The sequence below is a fragment of the Oncorhynchus nerka genome, linkage group LG19 (genome assembly GCF_034236695.1).
Source record: "Oncorhynchus nerka isolate Pitt River linkage group LG19, Oner_Uvic_2.0, whole genome shotgun sequence".
In the NCBI taxonomy this organism is placed as follows: domain Eukaryota; kingdom Metazoa; phylum Chordata; class Actinopteri; order Salmoniformes; family Salmonidae; genus Oncorhynchus; species Oncorhynchus nerka.
The window spans coordinates 48,052,213-48,076,938 of NC_088414.1; the positions used below are offsets into that span (position 1 = coordinate 48,052,213).

Sequence of the window (24,726 nt, forward strand, 5' to 3'; positions counted from 1 at the left end):
CAGACCAGGACTGACCAGCATCAGACCAGCACTGACCAGCATCAGACCAGTACTGACCAGCATCAGACCAGCATCAGACCAGCATCAGACCAGCATCTGACCAGCATCATACCAGCATCTGACCAGCATCAGACCAGTACTGACCAGCACAGACCATCATCTGACCAGCATCAGACCAGCATCTGACCAGCATCAGACCAGCATCAGACCAGCACTGACCAGCATCAGACCAGCACTGACCAGCACTGACCAGCATCTAACCAGCATCAGACCAGCATCAGACCAGCATCAGACCAGCACTGACCAGCATCAGACCAGCACTGACCAGCACTGACCAGCACTGACCAGCATCAGACCAGCACTGACCAGCATCAGACCAGCACTGACCAGCATCAGACCAGCATCGACCAGCATCTGACCAGCATCAGACCAGCACTGACCAGCATCAGACCAGCACTGACCAGCATCAGACCAGCACTGACCAGCATCAGACCAGCATCAGACCAGGACTGACCAGCATCAGACCAGCTTGACCAGCATCAGACCAGCATCAGACCAGTATCAGACCAGCATCAGACCAGTACTGACCAGCATCAGACCAGCATCAGACCAGGACTGACCAGCATCAGACCAGCACTGACCAGCATCAGACCAGTACTGACCAGCATCAGACCAGTACTGACCAGCATCAGACCAGTACTGACCAGCATCAGACCAGCATCAGACCAGCATCAGACCAGTACTGACCAGCATCAGACCAGTACTGACCAGCATCAGACCAGCATCAGACCAGCATCTGACCAGCATCAGACCAGCATCAGACCAGTACTGACCAGCATCAGACCAGTACTGACCAGCATCAGACCAGTACAGACCAGCATCAGACCAGCATCAGACCAGCATCTGACCAGCATCAGACCAGCATCAGACCAGTACTGACCAGCATCAGACCAGCATCAGACCAGCATCAGACCAGCTTGACCAGCATCAGACCAGCTTGACCAGCATCAGACCAGCATCAGACCAGCATCAGACCAGCATCAGACCAGTACTGACCAGCATCAGACCAGCATCAGACCAGCTTGACCAGCATCAGACCAGCATCAGACCAGCTTGACCAGCATCAGACCAGCATCAGACCAGCATCAGACCAGCTTGACCAGCATCAGACCAGCTTGACCAGCATCAGACCAGCTTAACCAGCATCAGACCAGCATCAGACCAGCATCAGACCAGCACTGACCAGCATCAGACCAGCATCAGACCAGCACTGACCAGCATCAGACCAGCACTGACCAGCATCAGACCAGCTTGACCAGCATCAGACCAGCTTGACCAGCTTGACCAGCATCAGACCAGCTTGACCAGCATCAGACCAGCTTGACCAGCATCAGACCAGCATCAGACCAGCATCAGACCAGCTTGACCAGTATCAGACCAGCATCAGACCAGCTTGACCAGCATCAGACCAGTACTGACCAGCATCAGACCAGTACTGACCAGCATCAGACCAGCATCAGACCAGTACTGACCAGTACTGACCAGCATCAGACCAGCATCAGACCAGCATCAGACCAGCATCAGACCAGTACTGACCAGCATCAGACCAGCATCAGACCAGCATCAGACCCGTACTGACCAGCATCAGACCAGCATCAGACCAGTACTGACCAGCATCAGACCAGCATCAGACCAGTACTGACCAGCATCAGACCAGCATCAGACCAGCATCAGACCAGTACTGACCAGCATCAGACCAGCATCAGACCAGCATCAGACCAGCACTGACCAGCATCAGACCAGCATCAGACCAGCATCAGACCAGCATCAGACCAGTACTGACCAGCATCAGACCAGCATCAGACCAGTACTGACCAGCATCAGACCAGCATCAGACCAGCATCAGACCAGCATTTTTTTCCCCAGCAGCTAGAGAGCTACTGTATGTGATCTCTCGCTCGATCCCCCCAAAAAACTCTTGCTCTCTCCTCCCCCCCTCTCCGTAGAGTCATGGGGTGTGTGGCAGGCGTGGAGCGTGTGCAGTGTGAGCTGTGGAGAGGGGGTGAGGGAGAGAGTGCGAGAGTGTCTGCTGCCCTCCGGTGGTGGAAGTATGCAGTGCACCGGCATGGTCAAGGAACAGTCTCTCTGCTCACTAGAAGACTGTACAGGTACGTTGTCCTTAACATCATCTGATGTCAACTCTCTCTCTCTCCTTTCCACTCTGTTTCTATAATTTCCTCATATCTTCAGTCATGCAGTATCTCCCTCCAACTCTCTCTCCTTTCCACTCTGTTTCTATAATTTCCTCATATCTTCAGTCATGCAGTATCTCCCTCCAACTCTCTCTCTCCTTTCAACTCTGTTTCTATAATTTCCTCATATCTTCAGTCATGCAGTATCTCCCTCCAACTCTCTCTCTCCTTTCCACTCTGTTTCTATAATTTCCTCATATCTTCAGTCATGCAGTATCTCCCTCCAACTCTCTCTCTCCTTTCCACTCTGTTTCTATAATTTCCTCATATCTTCAGTCATGCAGTATCTCCCTCCAGCTCTCTCTCTCCTTTCAACTCTGTTTCTATAATTTCCTCATATCTTCAGTCATGCAGTCTCTCCCTCCAACTCTCTCTCTCCTTTCAACTCTGTTTCTATAATTTCCTCATATCTTCAGTCATGCAGTATCTCCCTCCAACTCTCTCTCTCCTTTCCACTCTGTTTCTATAATTTCCTCATATCTTCAGTCATGCAGTATCTCCTCCAGCTCTCTCTCTCCTTTCCACTCTGTTTCTATAATTTCCTCATATCTTCAGTCATGCAGTATCTCCCTCCAGCTCTCTCTCTCCTTTCCACTCTGTTTCTATAATTTCCTCATATCTTCAGTCATGCAGTATCTCCCTCCAGCTCTCTCTCTCCTTTCCACTCTGTTTCTATAATTTCCTCATATCTTCAGTCATGCAGTATCTCCCTCCAGCTCTCTCTCTCCTTTCCACTCTGTTTCTATAATTTCCTCATATCTTCAGTCATGCAGTATCTCCCTCCAACTCTCTCTCTCCTTTCAACTCTGTTTCTATAATTTCCTCATATCTTCAGTCATGCAGTATCTCCCTCCAACTCTCTCTCTCCTTTCCACTCTGTTTCTATAATTTCCTCATATCTTCAGTCATGCAGTATCTCCCTCCAGCTCTCTCTCTCCTTTCCACTCTGTTTCTATAATTTCCTCATATCTTCAGTCATGCAGTATCTCCCTCCAGCTCTCTCTCTCCTTTCCACTCTGTTTCTATAATTTCCTCATATCTTCAGTCATGCAGTATCTCCCTCCAGCTCTCTCTCTCCTTTCCACTCTGTTTCTATAATTTCCTCATATCTTCAGTCATGCAGTATCTCTCTCCAACTCTCTCTCTCCTTTCCACTCTGTTTCTATAATTTCCTCATATCTTCAGTCATGCAGTCTCTCCCTCCAACTCTCTCTCTCCTTTCCACTCTGTTTCTATAATTTCCTCATATCTTCAGTCATGCAGTATCTCCCTCCAGCTCTCTCTCTCCTTTCCACTCTGTTTCTATAATTTCCTCATATCTTCAGTCATGCAGTATCTCCCTCCAGCTCTCTCTCTCCTTTCCACTCTGTTTCTATAATTTCCTCATATCTTCAGTCATGCAGTATCTCCCTCCAACTCTCTCTCTCCTTTCCACTCTGTTTCTATAATTTCCTCATATCTTCAGTCATGCAGTATCTCCCTCCAGCTCTCTCTCTCCTTTCAACTCTGTTTCTATAATTTCCTCATATCTTCAGTCATGCAGTATCTCCCTCCAGCTCTCTCTCTCCTTTCCACTCTGTTTCTATAATTTCCTCATGTCTTCAGTCATGCAGTATCTCCCTCCAACTCTCTCTCTCCTTTCCACTCTGTTTCTATAATTTCCTCATATCTTCAGTCATGCAGTATCTCCCTCCAACTCTCTCTCTCCTTTCCACTCTGTTTCTATAATTTCCTCATATCTTCAGTCATGCAGTATCTCCCTCCAGCTCTCTCTCTCCTTTCCACTCTGTTTCTATAATTTCCTCATATCTTCAGTCATGCAGTATCTCCCTCCAGCTCTCTCTCTCCTTTCCACTCTGTTTCTATAATTTCCTCATATCTTCAGTCATGCAGTATCTCCCTCCAACTCTCTCTCTCCTTTCCACTCTGTTTCTATAATTTCCTCATATCTTCAGTCATGCAGTATCTCCCTCCAACTCTCTCTCTCCTTTCCACTCTGTTTCTATAATTTCCTCATATCTTCAGTCATGCAGTATCTCCCTCCAACTCTCTCTCTCCTTTCAACTCTGTTTCTATAATTTCCTCATATCTTCAGTCATGCAGTATCTCCCTCCAACTCTCTCTCTCCTTTCCACTCTGTTTCTATAATTTCCTCATATCTTCAGTCATGCAGTATCTCCCTCCAGCTCTCTCTCTCCTTTCAACTCTGTTTCTATAATTTCCTCATATCTTCAGTCATGCAGTATCTCCCTCCAGCTCTCTCTCTCCTTTCTGTTTTATCTTTATCCCCAGTAATGTCACTTCCCTATCACCACAAGACGTGAAAAGACATCTTTTTAACTAAAAATACATATTTTCATTGTCTTATGCTCATAGGCTTATCCTCAATGATGTCATACTGATTTCCTCGATCATCTAACTTAACCTTGGTTCTCTTGTCCCCATCCCCTCATCTATTTCTCTCTCTTTCTACTCTCCCTATCCCCTTCTCACGTCCTCTCCCTATCCCCTTCTCACGTCCTCTCCCTATCCCCTTCTCACGTCCTCTCCCTATCCCCTTCTCACTTCCTCTTTCCATCTCTCTCTGTTTTCCAGTCCTTCCCGCTCCCTCTCCATCCCTCCCGCCTCCTCCAGCCTCCTCCTTACTCGGTGGTAACCTGGTAGTCGTGGCCGGTATATCCCTGTGTCTGGCGGTCATCCTAGCGACCATCCTGGTCACCCTGTGGCGTAAACTCTGCCGGACACCCCAGTGTAGCTCGGTCCGCCGCGGATCGATGCACTCACCTGGGGGACGTAAACTCTCTGACGAGGCCTCCATCTGTGGGAACAGCCTCCAGAGACCCAGCCTCTCCGACAGCCAGGGGAACCACGGGGGCACAGGGCCAGGGCTAGCCCAGAACGAAAGGCCTAACCTGGGGTGCAAACCTCTGCCTCAACCCCCTCCTCTGGTTATTCCCCTGGTTCAGGACCCAGATAGACTGTCTCCATCGGGACAGAAGGTGCTACCGCCAATCTTTGGGTAGGTAGAGTTGGTTTGTTAATTTCGCATCTTTGTTTTAATTTAATGTATTACTATAATTAATATATGTTCACAAAATAAATGTGTGCTCCACAAATACACTTTGACAGTCAAATCCCTATTTTAACCAATCAGATTGCTTGGCTGGAACTAACCATCTCATAACTGACAATTGATGTGTCGTCTGCGAAACATTTAACGAAAAACGTGTATTTATATATATATATATATATTCATATTTTTTAAAAGGCTTTAGGACTGTTCTGAGTCAGAAGTACGGGGAATAACTGTAGTGTTCTAGCTGAAGTACGGGGAATAACTGTAGTGTTCTAGCTTAAGTACAGGGAATAACTGTAGTGTTCTAGCTGAAGTACGGGGAATAACTGTAGTGTTCTAGCTGAAGTACGGGGAATAACTGTAGTGTTCTAGCTGAAGTACAGGGAATAACTGTAGTATTCTAGCTGAAGTACGGGGAATAACTGTAGTGTTCTAGCTGAAGTACGGGGAATAACTGTAGTGTTTTAGCTGAAGTACAGGGAATAACTGTAGTATTCTAGCTGAAGTACGGGGAGTAACTGTAGTATTCTAGCTGAAGTACGGGGAATAACTGTAGTGGTTTGAGTCAGAAGTACGGGGAATAACTGTAGTGTTCTAGCTGAAGTACGGGGAATAACTGTAGTGGTCTGAGTCAGAAGTACGGGGAATAACTGTAGTGTTCTAGCTGAAGTACGGGGAATAACTGTAGTGGTCTGAGTCAGAAGTACGGGGAATAACTGTAGTGTTCTAGCTGAAGTACAGGGAATAACTGTAGTGTTCTAGCTGAAGTACGGGGAATAACTGTAGTGTTCTGAGTCAGAAGTACGGGGAATAACTGTAGTGTTCTGAGTCAGAAGTACGGGGAATAGCTGAAGTACGGGGAATAACTGTAGTGGTCTGAGTCAGAAGTACGGGGAATAACTGTAGTGTTCTAGCTGAAGTACAGGGAATAACTGTAGTATTCTAGCTGAAGTACAGGGAATAACTGTAGTGTTCTAGCTGAAGTACGGGGAATAACTGTAGTGTTCTGAGTCAGAAGTACGGGGAATAACTGTAGTGTTCTGAGTCAGAAGTACGGGGAATAGCTGAAGTACGGGGAATAACTGTAGTGGTCTGAGTCAGAAGTACGGGGAATAACTGTAGTGTTCTAGCTGAAGTACAGGGAATAACTGTAGTATTCTAGCTGAAGTACAGGGAATAACTGTAGTGTTCTAGCTGAAGTACGGGGAATAACTGTAGTGTTCTAGCTGAAGTACGGGGAATAACTGTAGTGTTCTAGCTGAAGTACGGGGAATAACTGTAGTGTTCTAGCTGAAGTACGGGGAATAACTGTAGTATTCTAGCTGAAGTACGGGGAGTAACTGTAGTATTCTAGCTGAAGTACGGGGAATAACTGTAGTGTTCTAGCTGAAGTACGGGGAATAACTGTAGTATTCTAGCTGAAGTACGGGGAATAACTGTAGTGTTCTAGCTGAAGTACGGGGAATAACTGTAGTGTTCTAGCTGAAGTACAGGGAATAACTGTAGTGTTCTAGCTGAAGTACGGGGAATAACTGTAGTGTTCTAGCTGAAGTACAGGGAATAACTGTAGTATTCTAGCTGAAGTACGGGGAATAACTGTAGTGTTCTAGCTGAAGTACAGGGAATAACTGTAGTGTTCTAGCTGAAGTACGGGGAATAACTGTAGTGTTCTAGCTGAAGTACGGGGAATAACTGTAGTGTTTTAGCTGAAGTACGGGGAATAACTGTAGTGTTCTAGCTGAAGTACGGGGAATAACTGTAGTGTTCTAGCTGAAGTACAGGGAATAACTGTAGTGTTCTAGCTGAAGTACAGGGAATAATTGTAGTATTCTAGCTGAAGTACGGGGAATAACTGTAGTGTTCTAGCTGAAGTACAGGGAATAACTGTAGTGTTCTAGCTGAAGTACGGGGAATAACTGTAGTATTCTAGCTGAAGTACGGGGAATAACTGTAGTGTTCTAGCTGAAGTACGGGGAATAACTGTAGTGTTCTAGCTGAAGTACAGGGAATAACTGTAGTGTTCTAGCTGAAGTACGGGGAATAACTGTAGTATTCTAGCTGAAGTACGGGGACTAACTGTAGTGTTCTAGCTGAAGTACGGGGAATAACTGTAGTGTTCTAGCTGAAGTACAGGGAATAACTGTAGTGTTCTAGCTGAAGTACGGGGAATAACTAGGGGTAGAGGCTGACCACACCACTTGCGTTAAGTGTGTGAATGTTGCATAATAAATATACACGTTTTTTTTTCAATCATTTTATCCAAACTGGTCTGAGCGTCGTCAAGCATCTGCGAAGCCAGGCACCAAAATAGAACTTTGTTCCTGTAGCACTTGACGTGCTGCAAGTCCCGCCTCTCCCATCTCCTCATTGGTTGTTAGGAGCACATACCCACGTGGGTGATTTAAAAGCTGAACTGAGGTCCACACTCCAGTCCGGTTGGTGGTGATAATGCACCTTAAAGTTGGTTGCCAACAGCCATAAAAAGTCCACAGAAGACTGACTTCCCCTTTCATCTGTGGATTCATTATCGTAGAGAACAAACGATTCTTTCATCTGTGGATTCATTATCGTAGAGAACAAATGATTCTTTCATCTGTGGATTCATTATCGTAGAGAACAAACGATTCTTTCATCTGTGGATTCATTATCGTAGAGAACAAATGATTCTTTCATCTGTGGATTCATTATCGTAGAGAACAAATGATTCTTTCATCTGTGGATTCATTATCGTAGAGAACAAATGATTCTTTCATCTGTGGATTCATTATCGTAGAGAACAAATGATTCTTTCATCTGTGGATTCATTATCGTAGAGAACAAACGATTCTGTGTGACTCAAAATTCTACAAAGATCCAGGAAAATAAGTATTTCAAGTAAAATAACAACCCAATGTTTATATCCCAGGACAAATTACCTAGCAACAGCAACCTAGCAACAGCAACCTAGCTAGCTAAATTACCATGAGTGTTTCATGTGTTTCGACCTGTCCCCAAATGAATACAGTTTGTTCATACTTTGTTTTGATACTTCAAACCTGCGTGTCCAGGACAAAATCAACATGCGCTCGATGGCGCACACGGACGGGCTAGTCAGCATGTTTACTGAAACAAGAGCACTATGGAGCACACGGACGGGCTAGTCAGCATGTTTACTGAAACAAGAGCACTATGGAGCACACGGACGGGCTAGTCAGCATGTTTACTGAAACAAGAGCACTATGGAGCACACGGACGGGCTAGTCAGCATGTTTACTGAAACAAGAGCACTATGGAGCACACGGACGGGCTAGTCAGCATGTTTACTGAAACAAGAGCACTATGGAGCACACGGACGGGCTAGTCAGCATGTTTACTGAAACAAGAGCACTATGGAGCACACGGACGGGCTAGTCAGCATGTTTACTGAAACAAGAGCACTATGGAGCACACGGACGGGCTAGTCAGCATGTTTACTGAAACAAGCGCACTAATAAACCTATTCATTCTCTCGCTTGGATTCATCAACACATTTTAAAACTGCTGATCAATTGAAATAATAACCTTCTGACTATATGACTGCGGTATCGTCTGGTTCAGCAGCAGCTGTAGGGTTAACTATATGACTGTATTCTATCCAGGGTTCAGCAGCAGCTGTAGGGTTAACTATATGACTGTATTCTCCAGGTATCGTCTGGTTCAGCAGCAGCTGTAGGGTTAACTATATGACTGTATTCTCCAGGTATCGTCTGGTTCAGCAGCAGCTGTAGGGTTAACTATATGACTGTATTCTATCCAGGGTTCAGCAGCAGCTGTAGGGTTAACTATATGACTGTATTCTCCAGGTATCGTCTGGTGCAGCAGCAGCTGTAGGGTTAACTATATGACTGTATTCTATCCAGGGTTCAGCAGCAGCTGTAGGGTTAACTATATGACTGTATTCTCCAGGTATCGTCTGGTTCAGCAGCAGCTGTAGGGTTAACTATATGACTGTATTCTCCAGGTATCGTCTGGTTCAGCAGCAGCTGTAGGGTTAACTATATGACTGTATTCTCCAGGTATCGTCTGGTTCAGCAGCAGCTGTAGGGTTAACTATATGACTGTATTCTCCAGGTATCGTCTGGTTCAGCAGCAGCTGTAGGGTTAACTATATGACTGTATTCTCCAGGTATTGTCTGGTTCAGCAGCAGCTGTAGGGTTAACTATATGACTGTATTCTCCAGGTATCGTCTGGTTCAGCAGCAGCTGTAGGGTTAACTATATGACTGTATTCTCCAGGTATCGTCTGGTTCAGCAGCAGCTGTAGGGTTAACTATATGACTGTATTCTCCAGGTATCGTCTGGTTCAGCAGCAGCTGTAGGGTTAACTATATGACTGTATTCTATCCAGGGTTCAGCAGCAGCTGTAGGGTTAACTATATGACTGTATTCTCCAGGTATCGTCTGGTTCAGCAGCAGCTGTAGGGTTAACTATATGACTGTATTCTCCAGGTATCGTCTGGTTCAGCAGCAGCTGTAGGGTTAACTATATGACTGTATTCTCCAGGTACCGTCTGGCCCAGCAGCAGTTAAAAGAGATGAAGAAGAGAGGTTTAAAGGAAGCCACCCAGGTCTATCATGTCTCACAGAGCCCTGTCCAGGACACTCTTCTGGAGGACTCGCCCACCTCCACTCCTACCCAGCCAGGGTTAACCCTCCCTGGGCTCAGCCCCAACCCCAGCCCCCTGGACCTCCAGGAAGATGATTCTAATCTGAGCCGCTTTCGTATCACCGCCCCTTTCCCCGAGCACAGGGTCCCACAGCGCAGCTCGGTTACTCTGCCAGACAGACTGAGCCCCAGGGTGGAGCTCGTCCTGGGGCCTCCCGTGGCCGGATACATGAGAGAAGGTAGGGGAGGAGGTGGCGGGAGCTCCCAACGACGAGACGGCACGGCAGACTGGGTGGAGATGGTGGAGAGGACTGGGTTAGGAGGGATGGGTGGAGGAGGAGGCGGGAGCTCCCAACAACGAGACCGCACGGCAGACTGGGTGGAGATGGTGGAGAGGACTGGGTTAGGAGGGATGGGTGGAGGAGGCATTCCCTCCAACTCGTACCAGAAAAACCCAAACTGCAGACGGACATCCAGCTTTCACGACACCAAGCCCCCACCTCCCCCAGCAGCCCCATGTCGCCCCCACAGGGAGAGGAGTCAGACCCAGGTAATAACCAATAACAACCAGGAAAGTAATAACCAGTAACAACCAGGAAGGTAATAACCAGTAACAACCAGGAAGATAATGACCAATAACAACCAGGAAGGTAATAACCAATAACAACCAGGAAGGTAATAACCAATAACAACCAGGAAGGTAATAACCAATAACAACCAGCAAGGTAATAACTGGTAATAACCAATAACAACCAGGAAGGTAATGACCAATAACAACCAGGAAGGTAATAACCAATAACAACCAAGAAGGTAATAACCAATAACAACAAAGAAGGTAATAACCAGTAACAACCAGGAAGGTAATGACCAATAACAACCAGGAAGGTAATAACCAATAACAACCAGCAAGGTAATAACTGGTAATAACCAATAACAACCAGGAAGGTAATGACCAATAACAACCAGGAAGGTAATAACCAATAACAACCAAGAAGGTAATAACCAATAACAACCAGGAAAGTAATAACCAATAACAACCAGGAAGGTAATGACCAGTAACAACCAGGAAGGTAATAACCAGTAACAACCAGGAAGGTAATAACCAGTAACAACCAGGAAGGTAATAACCAGTAACAACCAGGAAGGTAATAACCAATAACAACCAGGAAGGTAATAACCAATAACAACCAGGAAGGTAATAACCAATAACAACCAGGAAGGTAATAACCAATAACAACCAGGAAGGTAATAACCAATAACAACCAGGAAGGTAATAACCAATAACAACCAGGAAGGTAATAACCAATAACAACCAGGAAGGTAATAACCAATAACAACCAGGAAGGTAATAACCAATAACAACCAGGAAGGTAATAACCAATAACAACCAGGAAGGTAATAACCAATAACAACCAGGAAGGTAATAACCAATAACAACCAGGAAGGTAATGACCAATAACAACCAGGAAGGTAATGACCAATAACAACCAGGAAGGTAATGACCAATAACAACCAGGAAGGTAATAACCAATAACAACCAGGAAGGTAATAACCAATAACAACCAGGAAGGTAATAACCAATAACAACCAGGAAGGTAATAACCTGGAGCACAATGGAAATAAGTCAGTAGGCTTTGTGTTTTTATTCCTTGATAATATTTAATGTATGTATAGTTGTACTCAAATGACAGTGTACATATGCACAATTAATGAGTAATTCAGACATTCATCTAATTAATTCAGGTGGGTCCCCGCACCAGGACCCTCCCCGAGGGCAGCTGTAGGACCCGAGAAACCTTGGAGACCCAGAACCCAGCCTTCCCCCCCTATCCCATCCCAGAGCAGAGCACCCCTGACTGGGCCAGGCCCAATCCGCGACCCCTTTGGCCTGGGGACGACAGGAGAAGACCCTGGGTGGAGACTGGATGTCCTCCGTTTTCCAGTAACAAACCCAAACACGCTGAAAACAACAACACCTACTTGATCTCTGACCCTAAACACACAGAGACCAACACTACAACGGCGGCCATGTTAGGATCTGAGCTGCTTAGCAACCGTGAACTCACCCTGGAGAGGGAGAGGCGGAGAATTGGTGATCGAAGAGAAGGTGGTGAAGATAGAGGAGAGAGAGGTGGGACTTCAGGTATAGGTGGACCCGGATTAGGACCAGGGGTGGGGTCTCGTGGCTGCCCTGCTTACCTCACCCCGGACCGGGCAGAGCGGGCAGAACACAACTGGAACCGTCGAGGCCCTTCCCCGATTCAGAGAAATATCCTGGCCAGGAAGCTGAGAGAAGCTCAGTCTTGCAACACCGCCTCCGACCAGCAGGGGCGCCATAACCAACAGCAGCAGAGGCAGCGCAGCTCCACATTTAGCGTGTCTGCCAGTGAACAAAGGAAGGGGAGGTGCAGGTCTCTTCCTCTGTCTGGAGACTCCCCATATGGACTGACTGAGGCAGAGCAATGCATGCTGGATCTAGATATGACCTCGCTATACCTGGGAGAGGATGAGTTCTGACCTGTACACACCTAGAGGGGAGGAGAGGGTTAACGGACACTGAAGAGAGGAAAGAAAAGCAGGGGTTGAGAGGAGGAGCTGTCTTGTTGCCTGGAAGGTGCCCAGAAGAGGAGGAAGAGAGGAGAGGGGGACCTGTCTTGTTGCCTGGAAGGTGCCCAGAAGAGGAGGAGGAGGAGGAAGAGATGAGAGGAGAACCTGTCTTGTTGCCTGGAAGGTGCCCAGAAGAGGAGGAGGAGGAGGAAGAGATGAGAGGAGAACCTGTCTTGTTGCCTGGAAGGTGCCCAGAAGAGGAGGAGGAGGAGGAGGAAGAGAGGAGAGGGGGGCCTGTCTTGTTGCCTGGAAGGTGCCCAGAAGAGGAGGAGGAGGAGGAGGAAGAGAGGAGAGGGGGACCTGTCTTGTTGCCTGGAAGGTGCCCAGAAGAAGAAGAAGAGGAAGAGAGGAGAGGAGAGGAGGAAGTTGTAAAGACATGACTGAGCCTTTATTTTTTTACTCTTTTACTGAAAACCCTTTGGGTAACGCTTGACACCAGCATCATAACACGTTATGACACAGTTATAACCATGTCATAACAGCTGACATAACTGATCATAATACTGTCATCAAATCATTATGACACAGTTATAACCATGTCATAACAGCTGACATAACTGATCATAATACTGTCATCAAATCATTATGACACAGTTATAACCATGTCATAACAGCTGACATAACTGATCATAATACTGTCATCAAATCATTATGACACAGTTATAACCATGTCATAACAGCTGACATAACTGATCATAATACTGTCATCAAATCATTATGACACAGTTATAACCATGTCATAACAGCTGACATAACTGATCATAATACTGTCATCAAATCATTATGACACAGTTATAACCATGTCATAACAGCTGACATAACTTATCATAATGATCGTAACACTGTCATCAAATCACATTGTATTTTGTCACATAGACCTGTACCGTGAAATGCTTATTTTACCCTTAGCCAGCAATGCAGTGTATAAGAATAAGAATAAGAAATAAGAAAATAAGAGTTAAGAAAATATTTACTAAATAAAATTAAATTAAATAAACTTCAAGTATAAAATAATAATACTTTTCTAAAAAGACACAATAACGAATAATAATAAATAATAAATAATAAATAAAAAGTCACAATAAATAATAGCTTTTATACACGATATCGAGTTAATGTGCGGGGGTACAGGTTAGTCAAGGTACTTTAAAGTACTACTTGAGTCATTTTTTTAAGGGGGTATCTGTACTTTCATTTTATATTTTTGACAACTTTTACTTTGACTTTTTTTTTTTATACCCCAAAAAAGTACTTGTTACATTTTGAATGCCTAGCAGGACAGGAAAATGGTCCAATTCACACACTTATCAAGAGAACATCCCTGGTCATCCCTACTGCCTCTGATCTGGTGGACTCACTAAACACAAATGCATCTTTCGTAAATTATGTCTGAGTGTAGGAGTGTGCCCCCTGGCTATCTGTAATGATGTCTGAGTGTAGGAGTGTGCCCCCTGGCTATCTGTAATGATGTCTGAGTGTAGGAGTGTGCCCCCTGGCTATCTGTAATGATGTCTGAGTGTAGGAGTGTGCCCCCTGGCTATCTGTAATGATGTCTGAGTGTAGGAGTGTGCCCCCTGGCTATCTGTAATGATGTCTGAGTGTAGGAGTGTTCCCCTGGCTATCTGTAATGATGTCTGAGTGTAGGAGTGTGCCCCTGGCTATCTGTAATGATGTCTGAGTATTGGAGTGTTCCCCTGGCTATCTGTAATGATGTCTGAGTGTAGGAGTGTGCCCCCTGGCTATCTATAATGATGTCTGAGTATTGGAGTGTTCCCCTGGCTATCTGTAATGATGTCTGAGTGTAGGAGTGTGCCCCCTGGCTATCTATAATGATGTCTGAGTATTGGAGTGTTCCCCTGGCTATCTGTAATGATGTCTGAGTGTAGGAGTGTGCCCCTGGCTATCTGTAATGATGTCTGAGCATTGGAGTGTTCCCCTGGCTATCTGTAATGATGTCTGAATGTAGGAGTGTGCCCCTGGCTATCTGTAATGATGTCTGAGTGTTGGAGTGTTCCCCTGGCTATCTGTAATGTCTGAGTGTAGGAGTGTTCCCATGGCTATCTGTAATGATGTCTGAGTGTAGGAGTGTTCCCCCTGGCTATCTGTAATGATGTCTGAGTGTAGGAGTGTGCCCCCTGGCTATCTGTAATGATGTCTGAGTGTAGGAGTGTTCCCCTGGCTATCTGTAATGTGAGTGTAGGAGTGTGCCCCTGGCTATCTGTAATGATGTCTGAGTGTAGGAGTGTGCCCCTGGCTATCTGTAATGATGTCCGAGTGTAGGAGTGTGCCCCCTGGCTATCTGTAATGATGTCTGAGTGTAGGAGTGTTCCCCTGGCTATCTGTAATGATGTCTGAGTGTAGGAGTGTGCCCCTGGCTATCTGTAATGATGTCTGAGTGTAGGAGTGTTCCCCTGGCTATCTGTAATGATGTCTGAGTGTAGGAGTGTGCCCCTGGCTATCTGTAATGATGTCTGAGTGTAGGAGTGTTCCCCTGGCTATCTGTAATGATGTCTGAGTGTTGGAGTGTTCCCCTGGCTATCTGTAATGTCTGAGTGTAGGAGTGTTCCCCTGGCTATCTGTAATGATGTCTGAGTGTTGGAGTGTTCCCCTGGCTATCTGTAATGTCTGAGTGTAGGAGTGTTCCCCTGGCTATCTGTAATGATGTCTGAGTGTAGGAGTGTTCCCCTGGCTATCTGTAATGATGTCTGAGTGTTGGAGTGTTCCCCTGGCTATCTGTAATGTCTGAGTGTAGGAGTGTTCCCCTGGATATCTGTAATGATGTAGGAGTGTTCCCCTGGCTATCCGTGATTTTTTTTTTTTAAGACAAGAAAATGAAGCCGTCTGTTTTCCTTAATATAAGGAATTTGAAAAGATTTGTACTTTTGCATACTTAAGTAAAATTGAGCAATTACATTTACTTTCAAGTATATTTTACAACCAAATACTTTTAGACTTTTACTCAAATAGTATTTTACTGTGTGACTTTCAATTTTACTTTAGTAACTTTCTATTAAGGTATGTTTGACAATTGGTTACTTTTTCCAACAATGTAGGTGAAGTGACAATAAAAACAAATAAACAACGAGTAGCAGCAGTGTTAATGCAAAAAAAGTCTGGGTGGCCATTTTGATTAGCTGTTCAGGAGTCTTATGGCTTTGGGGGTAGAAGCTGTTTAGAAGCCTCTTGGTCCTAGACTTGGCGCTCCGGTACTGCTTGCCGTGCTGTGGCAGAGAGAACGGTCTATGACTAAGGTGTCTGGAGTCTTTGGTAATTTTTAAGGCCTTCCTTTGACACCGCCTGGTATAGAGGTCTTGCAAGGCAGGAAGCTTGGACCCAGTGATGTACTGGGCCGTACGCACTACTCTCTGTAGTGCCTTGTGGTCGGAGGCCGAGCAGTTGCCATGAATATTTAATGTGTTTCGACCTGTCCCCGAATTAATATAGTTGGTTCAGAGTTTGTTTTGATATTTCAACTTGAGTGTCCTTATCACTTCTGCTGTGGTTGGTCAAAATCAACATGCGTGTGATGGTGCACACGGTGATGCAACCAGTCAGGATGCTCTCAGTGGTGCAGCTGTGGAACCTTTTGAGAATCTGAGGACCCAAATGATAGTTTGTTGGTGATGTGGACGCCAAGGAACTTGGAAGCTCTCAACCTGCTTCACTACCACCCTGTCGATGAGAATGGGGGCGTGTTCGGTCCTCCTTTTCCTGTAGTCCACGATCATCTCCTTTGTCTTGATCATGTTGAGGGAGAGGTTTTTGTCCTGGTACCACACTGGCCAGGTCTCTGACCTCCTCATCGTTGTCGGTGATCAGGCCTACCACCGTTGTGGCGTCAGCAAACTTAAAGATGGTGTTGGAGTCGTGCTTGGCCATGCAGTCGTGAGTAAACAGGGAGTACAGGAGGGGACTAAACACGCACCCCTGAGTGGCCTCTATGTTGAGGATCAGCAAAGCAAATATGTTGTTGCCTACCACCTGGTGGTGGCCTGTCAGGAAGTCCAGGATCCAGTTGAAGATGGAGGGGTTTAATCCCAGGGTCCTTTCCTTAGTGATGAGCTTTGAGGGCACTATGGTGTTGAACGCTGAACTGAAGTCAATGAACAGCATTCTCACCTAGGTGTTACTTTTGTCCAGGTGGGAAAGGGCAGTGTGGAGTGCAATAGAGATTTGCGTTATCTGTGGAACTGTTTGGGCGGTATGCAAAGTGGAGTGGGTCTAGGTTTTCTGGGATGATGGTGTTGTGAGCCATGACAAGCCTTTCAAAGCACTTCATGCTGCGGGTTGCTAGACATTTAGGCAGGTTGCCTTTGTGTTCTTGGGCACAGGGACTATGGTGGTCTGCTTTAAACATGTTGGTATGGCAGACTCAGTTGGTCAGCGCATGCTCTGAGTACATGTCCTGGTAATCCGTCTGATCCCGCGGTCTTGTGAATGTTGACCTGTTTAAATGTCTTAATCACATCACACGAGCCTATCAAATGAGCTAAATTACTTCTATGCTCGCATCAAGGCAAGCAACACTGAAGCATGCATGAGAGCACCAGCTATTCCGAACGAGTGTGTGATCACGCTCTCACAGGAGCCTACCAAATGAGCTAAATGACTTCTATGCGTGCTTCGAGGCAAGCAACAGAGAGCGTGATCACACACTCGTTCGGAAAAGCTGGTGCTCTCATGCATGCTTCAGTGTTGCTTGCCTTGATGCGAGCATAGAAGTCATTTAACTCATTTGGTAGGCTCGTGTCACTGGGCAGCTCGCGGCTGGGCTTCCATTTGTCATCTGGAATAGTTTGCAAGCCCTGCCACATCCAACGAGTATCAGAGCCCGTGTAGTAGGATTCAATCTTAGTCCTATATTGATTTTTTTTGCCTGTTTGATGGTTCGTCGGAGGGCAAAGCGAGATTTCTTATAAGCGCCCAGGTTAGAGTCCCGCTCCTTGAAGCAGCCACTCTCTACCCTTTAGCTTAGTGTGGATGTTGCCTGTAATCCATGGCTTCTGGTTGGTGTATGTACGTACGGTCACTGTGGGGACGACGTCATCAATGCATTTATTGATGAAGCCGGTGACTTATGTGGTTGTACTCCTCAATACCATCGGATGAATCCCGGTTATTTTATGGCTGGTTATGGTTACCTACTTAAGTGTCAAAACCCACCTTTACTCAAATTAGTTTTGTTTGAAAGTTTGTTTCTTTAAAAAATCCTTTCTTGTTGCAATGAGTAATGTTTTATCATATTTGAAATAACTTGCAGAAAATACAATTTATGATATTGTGATGAACCATTACGACCATCCTGTGTCACTTTGCTTGGACTGAAAAAAATACACTTTCTAAAACAGGTTGGTCAAAACAAGCATTTTTATTGGTTGAGATGTATTCTAAGCCATACAAAAACAAATGGTTTAGCTCAAGGTAAGCAGATGACAATGGGCATCTTGTTTCATGTTCAATCTGACAAATCCCTATGTATCCATTATCCCAGCCAGCCAATTCATTCAATTGTTTTCCTCTGTAAAATTCTTCTAGACATTATCTCCCCATTATCTCCCCATTATCTCCCCTTGCTTCTAGCCTACATTTAGTTTGCAACAACGTCTGTCTCTTGACAATTAAAAAAAAATAAAAAAATATTGAAATTCGATCTCCACTAGATCTCCTATTAACAATTAACGTGTCTGGACAAAGACATTTTTTTCTCAGCCAGTAAAAGTCATGAATCAGCATAATTTTTTATAGATATACTGTATGCAAACGACATGAATTGCAGCTAGGCTCCGTCTCGTACCTATGACCTCAGCACAGCCACGCTAACAGCGGCTCCGTCTCGTACCTATGACCTCAGCACAGCCACGCTAACAGCGGCTCCGTCTCGTACCTGTGACCTCAGCACAGCCACGCTAACAGCGGCTCCGTCTCGTACCTGTGACCTCAGCACAGCCACGCTAACAGCGGCTCCGTCTCGTACCTATGACCTCAGCACAGCCACGCTAACAGCGGCTTCGTCTCGTACCTATGACCTCAGCACAGCCACGCTAACAGCGGCTCCGTCTCGTACCCATGACCTCAGCACAGCCACGCTAACAGCGGCTCCGTCTCGTACCTATGAGCACAGCCACGCTAACAGCGGCTCCGTCTCGTACCTATGAGCACAGCCATGCTAACAGCGGCTCCGTCTCGTACCTATGACCTCAGCACAGCCATGCTAACAGCGGCTCCGTCTCGTACCTATGAGCACAGCACAGCCATGCTAACAGCGGCTCCGTCTCGTACCTATGAGCACAGCACAGCCATGCTAACAGCGGCTCCGTCTCGTACCTATGAGCACAGCCACGCTAACAGCGGCTCCGTCTCGTACCTATGACCTCAGCACAGCCACGCTAACAGCGGCTCCATCTCGTACCTATGAGCACAGCCATGCTAACAGCGGCTCCGTCTCGTACCTATGACCTCAGCACAGCCACGCTAACAGCGGCTCCGTCTCGTACCTATGAGCACAGCACAGCCATGCTAACAGCGGCTCCGTCTCGTACCTATGACCTCAGCACAGCCAGGCTAACAGCGGCTCCGTCTCGTACCTATGACCTCAGCACAGCCACGCTAACAGCGGCTCCGTCTCGTACCTATGACCTCAGCACAGCCACGCTAACAGCGGCTCCGTCTCGTACCTATGACCTCAGCACAGCCACGCTAACAGCGGCTCCGTCTCGTACCTATGACCTCAGCACAGCCACGCTAACAGCGGCTCCGTCTCGTACCTATGACCTCAGCACAGCCACGCTAACAGCGGCTCCGTCTCGTACCTATGACCTCAGCACAGCCACGCTAACAGCGGCTCCGTCTCGTACCTATGACCTCAGCACAGCCACGCTAACAGCGGCTCCGTCTCGTACCTATGACCTCAGCACAGCCACGCTAACAGCGGCTCCGTCTCGTACCTATGACGTCAGCACAGCCACGCTAACAGCGGCTCCGTCTCGTACCTATGACGTCAGCACAGCCACGCTAACAACGGCTCCGTCTCGTACCTATGACGTCAGCACAGCCACGCTAACAGCGGCTCCGTCTCGTACCTATGACCTCAGCACAGCCACGCTAACAGCGGCTCCGTCTCGTACCTATGACGTCAGCACAGCAAAACTATTTTCAACACCGTACAATTGCTTTGTTATGCCAAGAAGCCTTATGACCATCATAATCATATAAGCCAGATAGGCCTATCACGTACATGTCCTTATGTCAGTCATCAGTCACATAGAGGGTGTCTTGTCCTGCTCCTGAAATCTGCTGCTACATTCATCCCAGTCATCAGTCACATAGAGGGTGTCTTGTCCTGCTCCTGAAATCTGCTCCTACATTCATCCCAGTCACATAGAGGGTGTCTTGTCCTGCTCCTGAAATCTGCTCCTACATTCATCCCAGTCATCAGTCACATAGAGGGTGTCTTGTCCTGCTCCTGAAATCTGCTCCTACGTTCATCCCAGTCATCAGAAACAGAGCACTGGGGTAGGTGCATGTCTGACATCCAATGTGTGAGCAAATATACAATGATAATTTTAAAATGGTTAATTTCAGAAAATGTTATATAACATAAACATACTGTTGACACACAAGCCATGGTGTAATAAAATGTTTTGCTCGTGTGGTCGGTTTTGTGGGCTTTGACACTCTTATGTAGGTATCATAACCAGCCATACAATAACTACTGTTGTGGGTTTTGACACTTATGTAGGTGTTATAACCAGACATGAAATAATGCAATGTGTGTCACAACAAGTTGTGAGCGGCAGGTTGGGCCAGTAACCGAAAGGTTGCTAGATGGAATCCCCCGAGCTGACAAGGTAAAAATCTGTTGTTCTGCCCCCTGAGAACAAGGCAGTTTAACCCACTGTTCCCCTGAACAAGGCAGTTAACCCACTGTTCCCCTGAACAAGGCAGTTAACCCACTGTTCCCCTGAACAAGGCAGTTAACCCACTGTTCCCCTGAACAAGGCAGTTAACCCACTGTTCCCCTGAACAAGGCAGTTAACCCACTGTTCCCCTAAGAAAAAGGCAGTTAACCCACTGTTCCCCTAAGAACAAGGCAGTTTAACCCACTGTTCCCCTGAACAAGGCAGTTTAACCCACTGTTCCCCTGAACAAGGCAGTTTAACCCACTGTTCCCCTGAACAAGGCAGTTTAACCCACTGTTCCCCTGAACAAGGCAGTTTAACCCACTGTTCCCCTGAACAAGGCAGTTTAACCCACTGTTCCCCTGAACAAGGCAGTTTAACCCACTGTTTCCCTGAACAAGGCAGTTTAACCCACTGTTCCCCTGAACAAGGCAGTTTAACCCACTGTTCCCCTGAACAAGGCAGTTTAACCCACTGTTCCCCTGAACAAGGCAGTTAACCCACTGTTCCCCTGAACAAGGCAGTTTAACCCACTGTTCCCCTGAACAAGGCAGTTAACCCACTGTTCCCCTGAACAAGGCAGTTAACCCACTGTTCCCCTGAACAAGGCAGTTAACCCACTGTTCCCCTGAACAAGGCAGTTAACCCACTGTTCCCCTGAACAAGGCAGTTAACCCACTGTTCCCCTGAACAAGGCAGTTAACCCACTGTTCCCCTGAACAAGGCAGTTAACCCACTGTTCCCCTGAGAACAAGGCAGTTAACCCACTGTTCCCCTGAACAAGGCAGTTAACCCACTGTTCCCCTGAACAATGCAGTTTAACCCACTGTTCCCCTGAACAATGCAGTTTAACCCACTGTTCCCCTTCTAAGCCGTCATTGTAAATAATAATTTGTTCTTAACCGACTTGCCTGGTTAAATAAATAAATAAATGAAATGTAATCATTTATGACAAACGTATTATGATGCTGGGAGTCAAATGTCACCACCATTTGGATATTAGAGCGATGATGTCAGTCACACCAGATTGTCTTTGTCTGTCTGTCTGCAACACGGAGCTTCTCAAATCATGTTACCGTTCCTGCCAAAAGGAACTGTCCGTCCTTCTGTGACACTGTGGGCTTCTCAGATAGAGATGTGACAGCGTGAGCTTCTCAGCTAGAGATGTGACACTGTGAGCTCCTCAGCTAGAGATGTGACACTGTGAGCTCCTCAGCTAGAGATGTGACACTGTGAGCTCCTCAGCTAGAGATGTGACACTGTGAGCTCCTCAGCTAGAGATGTGACACTGTGAGCTTCTCAGATAGAGATGTGACACTGTGAGCTTCTCAGGTAGAGATGTGACACTGTGAGCTTCTCAGATAGAGATGTGACACTGTGAGCTTCTCAGATAGAGATGTGACACCGTGAGCTTCTCAGATAGAGATGTGACACTGTGAGCTTCTCAGATAGAGATGCAATTTTGGGGGGGTTTTAATTGACAAGAACTGATGGACACACGTTAGAATGTTACCAAATACTGTTACATGTTCTGCCAATCAGGTCTGTTCTCTTTTCAGGCCCTACTCTCATACTGTTACATGTTCTGCCAATCAGGTCTGTTCTCTTTTCAGGCCCTACTCTCATACTGTTACATGTTCTGCCAATCAGGTCTGTTCTCTTTTCAGGCCCTACTCTCGGTTTCATCCTGACGCCAACATATACCCCTACTGTCCTACACTGTGGAGTGAGTCCTGTCTACTGAGGCGATGTTATGTCACTATTAGATCAATTACATTTGATTGGTGTGTTTTGTGTTGCTCATTAGTGTTTTGAGAGATTGATGTGAATGTGTTGCTCATTAGTGTTATGAGAGATTGATGTGTTTTGTGTTGCTCATTAGTGTTATGAGAGATTGATGTGTTTTGTGTTGCTCATTAGTGTTATGAGAGATTGATGTGTTTTGTGTTGCTCATTAGTGTTATGAGAGTGATGTGAATGTGTTGCTCATTAGTGTTATGAGTGATTGATGTGTTTTGTGTTGCTCATTAGTGTTATGAGAGTGATGTGAATGTGTTGCTCATTAGTGTTATGAGTGATTGATGTGTTTTGTGTTGCTCATTAGTGTTATGAGAGATTGATGTGTTTTGTGTTGCTCATTAGTGTTATGAGAGTGATGTGAATGTGTTGCTCATTAGTGTTATGAGTGATTGATGTGTTTTGTGTTGCTCATTAGTGTTATGAGAGTGATGTGAATGTGTTGCTCATTAGTGTTATGAGTGATTGATGTGTTTTGTGTTGCTCATTGGTGTTATGAGAGAGTGATGTGTTTTGTGTTGCTCATTAGTGTTATGAGTGATTGGTGTGTTTTGTTGTTGCTCATTAGTGATGTGAATGTGTTGCTCATTAGTGTTATGAGAGAGTGATGTGTATTCTAAGCTTTTACCCAAATAACTTTCACTTCACACCTTTTTACAAGCTGGAGGCTTGTATTTTTCATATTTTCTAAGTGTATTTTCTAAGTATTGCTTTTGTATACAACACAGACTGTACTACTACAGTATTAGTGTTTTTTATGATTTATTACGATTTCAGGATGATCAACTATAAACATCAGGGAACCATGTTTAGTTTAGAATGCTGGTTTATTATTGGTTAAAAACGTCTGAACTACCATTCCCTTGTTGTGAGTTTCATGTGTCAACTGTACCAGGAACCTGGAAAGAAATTAAAGGGTTTAACTTTCAATATATTTACCAAGAACTGGACAAAAGATGGGAAAATAACCGCTAGATTGTAACTGTGCGTAAAGTAACGTTGTGAGGCTTTAGCTCTTAAATGTTTTTCGTGGAAGAAGTTTTCTGATTTTAGAGTTGAATGGCAGAAGATTTTCATACTCGTCTAAGTTGTTGGTCAGAATGTCGTTTCAAACATTCTGGATGAAAAGCAGTTGGTTCTCTTCCTCAAACAGGTGGCGTTCTTGATCGCTAAAAGTTATTTTCGTTCTGAGTTTGAGATTTTAGTAGCGGAAAGGAGGATTTCAAACCTTCTAGCACGTCCAACCTGTTGGGGAAAGTGGACCGAGCTGTTTTCTGTCAAAAGCCACAATAGCCTGAAAAGTTGACACTCAACCCGTCACACAGCCTGTCAGTTGACAATCAACCCCTCACACAGCCTGACAGGTTCTCTGGTCTAAAGTAGTGCACTATATATAGGGAATAGGGTTCTATAGGGCTCTGGTCTAAAGTAGTGCACTATATAGGGAATAGGGTGGCATTTGGAACCTGTGTTGGTCTTTTGATGCACAAATCTTTGCCTACCCCCCCCCCCCCGATAAAAACCAGGTATCTGCAACAATGTACATCATCGGGTTCCAACATCTGAAATAACATGTGTTCATTTTAGATAACTGTCAATCGGGTACGTTTTGTGATTAACTTAAAATCAACAAAAAAATCCCCATGAAGAGTTGGTGCAGTGCAATTAATTCCCTTTGATTCTCAGAAGCCTTACCATTTGCAACAGGAAACTTTTGTGAAAGAATTGGCGCACAAGGTTATTAACGCATTCGTTGTATGACAGTGAATATAAGTTTGTACACAAAGTAGAATAAAACAAGACCATTGATTTGGACTGACCAGCAGACAGTGCAGTGGCCACTGGAATACATTTCTGCTAATACAGGACTATTAAAAGGCCCAGTGGACTACTTTTCAGGGTGTGCTGCAGCACCTACAGCAGGAGAGAGGAGCATTGCAGACTGAACTCTGTTAACTCAAAAGTGCTGCAGAATTCGATTTTTAATCCACGTTTCTCCAAACGTCAAATTTTGAAGTTAATAGTTAGGGTTACAGGTTTTTTTGCGATTGCTTACACTCTTGTGGAATGTGGCTTGTGTATCAACCTAACACACAAGCCAAATGAGACAACACTCGGGGATAAACATCTTACTTCTGTCAAAATGAAACTCTGCAATCAAAACGTAACAATTATTTTTCAAAATCATTTCTTGGACAATTTGAATTACTCTTTCAAAGCAGCAACACACGGACGTACTTTATCAAAATACTGACGTCTTCAGTACATTGTATACCTTTTTAATTGTGTCGTGAAAGATAGCTCCTGTACATCTACTTACACCCGGGCGCCAGGGTAGCCTAGTGGCAAGAGCATTGGGCCAGTAACCGGAAGATTGCAAGATCGAATCCCCAAGCTGACAAGGTAAAAATATCGTTCTGCCCCTGAACAAGGCAAGTTAACCCACTGTTCTTAGGCCATCATTGTAAATAA

The 24,726-nt window shown here is 45.6% G+C and overlaps 2 protein-coding genes across 2 annotated transcripts in view; both read left to right on the forward strand.

Annotated features, from left to right (window-relative positions):
* Nucleotides 1-17,907, forward strand: part of LOC115123470 (thrombospondin type-1 domain-containing protein 1) — a 74,268-nt gene extending 56,361 nt beyond the window's left edge. The window contains exons 8-11 of the mRNA XM_065004998.1: nucleotides 2,007-2,168; nucleotides 4,848-5,271; nucleotides 9,851-10,502; nucleotides 11,696-17,907. Of these exons, the coding sequence (XP_064861070.1) occupies nucleotides 2,007-2,168; nucleotides 4,848-5,271; nucleotides 9,851-10,502; nucleotides 11,696-12,469 (2,012 nt within the window). The 3' untranslated portion in view covers nucleotides 12,470-17,907. The remainder of the gene's footprint in view (nucleotides 1-2,006; nucleotides 2,169-4,847; nucleotides 5,272-9,850; nucleotides 10,503-11,695) is intronic.
* Nucleotides 17,908-21,746: 3,839 nt separating this feature from the next.
* tpte (transmembrane phosphatase with tensin homology) overlaps nucleotides 21,747-24,726 on the forward strand; it is a 32,597-nt gene continuing 29,617 nt past the window's right edge. The window contains exon 1 of the mRNA XM_065005001.1: nucleotides 21,747-22,183. The gene's annotated coding sequence lies outside the window, so the exon portion shown is untranslated. The remainder of the gene's footprint in view (nucleotides 22,184-24,726) is intronic.